Source organism: Amphimedon queenslandica, unplaced genomic scaffold (genome assembly GCF_000090795.2).
Source record: "Amphimedon queenslandica unplaced genomic scaffold, v1.1 AMPQUscaffold_11759, whole genome shotgun sequence".
NCBI lineage: Eukaryota > Metazoa > Porifera > Demospongiae > Haplosclerida > Niphatidae > Amphimedon > Amphimedon queenslandica.
In genome coordinates this window covers 6,230-11,855 of record NW_003547999.1, presented here as the reverse complement: position 1 = coordinate 11,855, position 5,626 = coordinate 6,230, and the positions used below count along the sequence as shown (strand labels likewise).

Here is a 5,626-nt window from a genome sequence, read left to right as displayed (position 1 = left end):
GCACTGCTTTGTCATCAATGGAACAGTTACTAAGAGCTAATTCTAATAATGATTTATTATTAGCCAGTAAGTTACATAAGGATGAGATGCAGTCCTGCGTTAGTTGAGTGTCTTCTATTCTCAAGAGTGTCACCTTTTCATTTTGTAATAAAACTGGCAACAGATCACACACAACGTCAGGAGATGATTTGTTGATGACAATGGTCGTATGTTTGTATGTTAATAGAGAAACTACTTCTTGACATTGTATTAAAGATGGAGAGGTCAGTTCAACACCATCATCATACCACCTAATTGCTTTAGGCTTTCCTGAATACACAAACAATTATAAGTAATTACTTTATTATCAAGTATAATTTTCTCTACTATCATATTTTTAATGGCTAAGGCAAGCAACACTTCTGTATAGGTGGGTTTTTTGTGAAGCTTATAAGTTGTACAAAATTTGCTTTTCAATTATTGATACATAGGAATAAAATTTTGTATGCCAAAAAACCTTAATTTTGATTGCTTTTCAAAGTTTGAAAGAAATATTGATCATGAACAATATCTAATACCCTCAAAATACTCTATAGATTATTAGTACATATAAATATATCTTACCATGTTCTTTTTTTCTAAGTTGATCTAGCAGAACTGAATCTTGTTTGATTAATGATAAAAAGAGACTTGCTCTCTCAACGTTGCTCCTCATCTTAATTTCCTTGATTTTAGGTATGTCAACATTTTCTGTCATTGCATAATGAAATGGTTCAAGTGACTCCAATGTTGACAGTTCACTCTCTTCATCTTTTTTAATATGAATCATATTAACAAGTCCCTCTTGATCAGTATCTAATGATCTTGCTAGCCACCATCCTTCAGTACGCTCTTTCTTGACCTCAAGTTTCTCTCCTTTCTTGATTGAAAGCTGAGTACTATTCCTTGCCTCCCAGTCTCTAATAGCTACATAAACTGGTCCTTTTGGTGGATTTATTGATTGTGTAGACTGATCCTTTCCTAAAATATCAGTACTAGTCATTATGTATTAGTTAAAGCACTGTTGAGAGTAGGCTATGGAAATCATTGCACGAGGGGTGGTCGAGAGGAAAATGTAGCACGAGGCGAAGCCGATTGCTACATTTTCGTCAAGACCACTGATCCCAAGTGCAATAATTTCCGTAACCTACGAATCAACAGTGCTTTGATTGGTTTGTAGTGGTGCATGGGTGGATCAAATGAAATTTCAAAAGTCCCACAGGTGGCCAGCGCAAGATGATCAGATCTCATTTATCACTATTATTATTGTTACATGTCTAGTGTATGTAGCTGTGGCTGTGATTTGCCTCTATGGTTAACAGGAAAGCCCATACATATTATAATGCACAGTACTATATATTCCACACAGTGCTTGCTACCTTTTCCTACCATGCGGTTATATTGGAAGTTATAGCACTGGAGGCGCCTTTGATCCGCCCATGCACCATACTACAAGTTAATATAATGTAATACATACTAAGAGTAATTGAAGTTTTATTCAGTTGTTGTATATTCATTAATGATATCTTTTCCTGTAACTGTTCTATCTCCTTTTCTCTTTCAATTAATGTTTTCTCTACTCCAACTAACGTTTCTTCTATTCCTATATAGTCATTAATAATAGTCATTACTACAAATCAAAAATTGGTTGCTATTATTAAAACAACATTAATTCTCATAACAAATATTTGTGTATTATTTAATTGCATGTAAGAAGGACTAGTATTAGTATTGAGTATATACAATCATCCTCCTACTATAACAAACTAATGTACAAGCAATAATGATACTCTAAACACAGCTGTACTGTATTGTCATTATACAGTATTAAGTATGTCTGTATATATACCTGTTTTGCTTTGAAGAGATGATCGTAAATGATCTATTTCCATTTGCATTGCTTTTGTCATCTTCTTTTTACTCTCTTCCTTCTCAGACTCTAAGTAACAAAAATGAACCAATTAAATTATTAGCAACAAAAATTCAGCTCATGTCTTTATTCAAAATTCATGCACATGACAATATTCATAGATATCATGTCTCAAAACATGAATGTCATTATACCTGATGATTGTATTGATGACTTATTGCTTTCATCAACTTCTCTACTTTGATATGAGATACCTTTAAAGTATCAATAATTATAATTAATAATAATTAGTATACACCTAATGTGTCTATTGTACCCTTCAATTTAGCATTCTCCTCAAGTAAATCATCTCTTTCACTCTCTACCATCTCCAGTTTCTTCATTAGACTCTTCACCTCCTATCAAATATTAAAGTATACTATTAATTTATATACACATACATTCACTAACCTCATCAATTGCATGTTCATCATACACAGTATAGTAACCAATAGTTAAACTAATCAATCCCATCTCCTTTAGCATATCAATGTTATCTCTAGCTGTCACTAGTAAACTCTCCATCAGATAATGAGGAGCATAACAAGTAACAATGATGGAGTTCCCTTCCTTGATGACTATCACCTCCACTTGATTATCCTTGAACGTTTTCCATAGGAGGGCGCTGATACTGGAGAGAGAATGCTCACTTGGATTCCATTTCAGAACAAACTTGATTGTCTCACAAGTGAGAAGAGAAGAGGATAGTCTCTTAAGCTGATGATTGCAAAACATTGTTAATTTGTTCTCACAGAATTCATCCAAGTGTGTCTGATAAGCTAATATCATGTCTCCAGCATCTTGTATTGAGTATTTGTTCACTATAGTCTCCAATAGAGCAACATTAGTGATAGAACATTCATCCTCAATCACTTCCATTACATCATCAAAGCTATTGGCATCTTTCAATCGAGGCTTTAAATCTCGACGACACCTTCCAAGAAAAAATTTAAGATGATCAACAGATGGAATTGATTTTTCAATGAGAGGAACAATATCATCAATGAGTATACCAAGCATATCACCCATTCTATCAAATTCAGCTTTATAGCCAGGATGAACTATTACCTCTACTACACCTATAATATAGTGTACTGACATTGAATTGGGTATAATTAATGTTACTAACCTTGTGCAGTAGCATCAGTATTGGTAGTTACTTGAGTATCACTACTACTATCTTGTAATTGTCTTGATCCTGTATTTATTATAATAGTCAATGTATATATGCTATATTATTACTTGAAGATATTGAAGTACTTGCTTGCTGACAAGATGGCATCACTGTTACTGCTGAAGGAAATGACTTTCCTATTTTATTAGAATATAAATAAATTAAGTGCATTTATAAAACTTTACATTTACCATATTCCATTATTATATCACTGGCTAAAGACACTGCTTCCTTTGATTTCATTAGAATGCTTGTCAGAGTACATAACTTGCTATGATCTTCAGCTACAGCACTTAATATTAGTAACATTGGATCTCCTACCAATGAGCAACCACAACTCTTCACTTTTGTTAATGTATCCTTAGATATCAATCCCTCTGTATGTAGGAGATCAACTGATTCCTCAGTAAGAACAACTTGAGCTAGTCTACCAATATAACACTGTAATATTTCACTAACAGGATCTGCCACTAAATGAATAAAAATTAACATTATAAAATGATAATGTCATTATTACTTGTTTTACAAATATCAGTAGAAAGAGATATTAGATTCATTTCTCTAAGAGCATTAGCCAGTGTTTTCCAAATAACAGGACCAACAGTAGTGACATTATCATCAGCTTTAGTCAACCACTTGGTTAAACATTCTATTAGGCAGCGTGAAGGATTGCCTCTATGAGCTGACTCAATAGCTTCTAGTGTAGGATGAAGCAGACCAAGATTCAATCCAAATTCAAACCATCTTGCATCAGGAAACTTGTAATGCTTTAAGACTTGTAAAACAAACTTTAACTTGCTAATATCTGTACACAAAACACGTATATTAGCATGTTATAAATAATCTGACTTACCTAATGGGAAATGTGATGCTTTTGAAGCCATTTTGAAACTAAGATTATGGATCTATAAATCAGCCTCAGCCTTAGGAGGCTGATTTATAGATCCATATAGAAACAAATCTTTACTAGGGACAGTGAGCAAAATTCATTAGTGTTACCGGTATAATAGTTACTAATTACGGTAGCTTACTATTCAAAATGCAGATTGACATAACATCTCCTATGAGTTTATCAACAGCAATTATGTAGTAAGTAATTCAAAGGCATTGTAACAATTACATTTGTTGATAAATTCAATGGTGATGCTTTTGTCAATTTGCATAGTGAAACTAACTTGCCCTTTATATATCAGCACAATGAGCTCTTTGTGTTAAGTGTAGAGTGCTGGAGAGTTGCTCCATTGATTGTCAATGGGACCTGGCACTTCCTCAATTTTTGAGGGCCTATATTGTTTTTGATACATTACAAGTAGATCAATCGTGTGAGAGAGAATGAAGTTAATATTGTTCAGATAGTTGATGATCATTATCAGAGATACATAGAACAAGAAGAACAATACTACAACAATCAAGATGATTTATCTTTTAGTCAATAATAATTTTTTAAAATAATTATTTTCTTTTCTTTTCTGCAATTTTTTGCGGGTAAAGTTCAGAGTTCAAAGCCACGTGATAACACGAGTTTAGAATATACGATAGTAGATTCACAGTAAACCTATGTATACGGAGCTACCGGTAGATCCAGACGGGAGCAAGAAGAGTTCTTCATCGTCAGTGGATCAAGATGAAAGAAAGTTACTTGCTGGTTCGTACTGGCTAGTTAGAATATTGTTCATTAGATCATTTTCAACTATTTACTGTAAGTATATATAGTCATCTGGTGGTTGTACTATGCTGTGTAGAAAGTTTGAGGTGATTCTGACTGAAATTTTTTGAGTCAGTCATGGCCATTTTCTTAAATTGGCCAATTTTTAAAAGGCTGTGGCTACAGCTCCGGTACAGTCAATTGCACTTCCGTTTGAACATATCGTGAGGCATGAGCTGACTTTCCATGCATTGTTTATTAGGCGCACATGATCCACACGCAATACGCACTGTTCGAACACAAGTGAAATCTACTGTAACTGGACATAGTTTGCGAATACAAGAGCTCCGGCAGTCCGTTTTTCTTCGTAAAACAGCTTGTGCACATGCGCAATAGTGCAAAATGGAACTTAGTCTTTTTATCAAGAAACACTAAACCCTAACCCAAAACACTACTATCCCGGAGGCTAAGATGTACGAGAGGCCGAGAGGGTGCTCTAAAAACTAAACACTAAACCCCAATCCCAACCCTACAACCCCAGAGGCTAAGATGTACAAGAGGGTGTTATTTCTTGACCTATGCTCTAAAAACTAAGCACTAAACCCCAATCCCAACCCTACGACCCCGGAGGCTAAGATGTATGAGAAGGTGTTCATTTCTTGACCTAAAAAAAGCCAAAAAAGAAAAAAATAGCAAAAAAATTTATTTTTAAAAAAGAAAAAAATCAAAAACTGCAGCATAGTTTTACTCAGTAGTCCTGACCGGATTCGAACCTCCGACCACGTTCGTGCAAACCACGCCAGCCTCTCCACTGCACCACTACGACCCTGCTGAATCATCAATGCTGGTTGTTGTATTTATACTCGGTTTTTATAATAAA

The 5,626-nt window shown here is 34.4% G+C and overlaps 2 protein-coding genes across 2 annotated transcripts; both read right to left on the bottom strand.

Annotated features, from left to right (window-relative positions):
* Positions 1 to 24: 24 nt before the first annotated feature.
* LOC109588939 (uncharacterized) lies at positions 25 to 3,122 on the bottom strand (the record flags this gene model as incomplete). The annotated part of the gene is made up of 8 exons (XM_020005039.1): positions 3,057 to 3,122; positions 2,339 to 3,006; positions 2,187 to 2,286; positions 2,083 to 2,142; positions 1,868 to 1,957; positions 1,496 to 1,621; positions 604 to 999; positions 25 to 309 (listed from the first exon to the last, which is right to left on the bottom strand). Coding segments are annotated over exons 2-8 (1,675 nt in total), but the record flags the coding sequence as incomplete, so codon positions are not given.
* A 470-nt stretch (positions 3,123 to 3,592) lies between these two features.
* LOC109588938 (uncharacterized) lies at positions 3,593 to 3,987 on the bottom strand. Its single transcript, XM_020005038.1, has 2 exons — positions 3,955 to 3,987; positions 3,593 to 3,906 (listed from the first exon to the last, which is right to left on the bottom strand). Exons 1-2 carry the CDS (start codon positions 3,983 to 3,985, stop codon positions 3,593 to 3,595), a joined length of 345 nt encoding a protein of 114 aa, XP_019860597.1. The 5' UTR covers positions 3,986 to 3,987.
* Between the last annotated feature and the right edge of the window lie 1,639 nt (positions 3,988 to 5,626).

What these genes read in the sequence shown, in the direction of transcription:
- LOC109588938 (XM_020005038.1), bottom strand. Translation starts at nt 3,985, where the DNA reads ATGGCTTCAAAAGCATCACATTTCCCATTAG. An exon ending in AGCATCACATTTCCCATTAG is followed by an intron (nt 3,907 to 3,954) that starts GTAAGTCAGATT and finishes TTTTGTGTACAG; the next exon opens with ATATTAGCAAGTTAAAGTTT.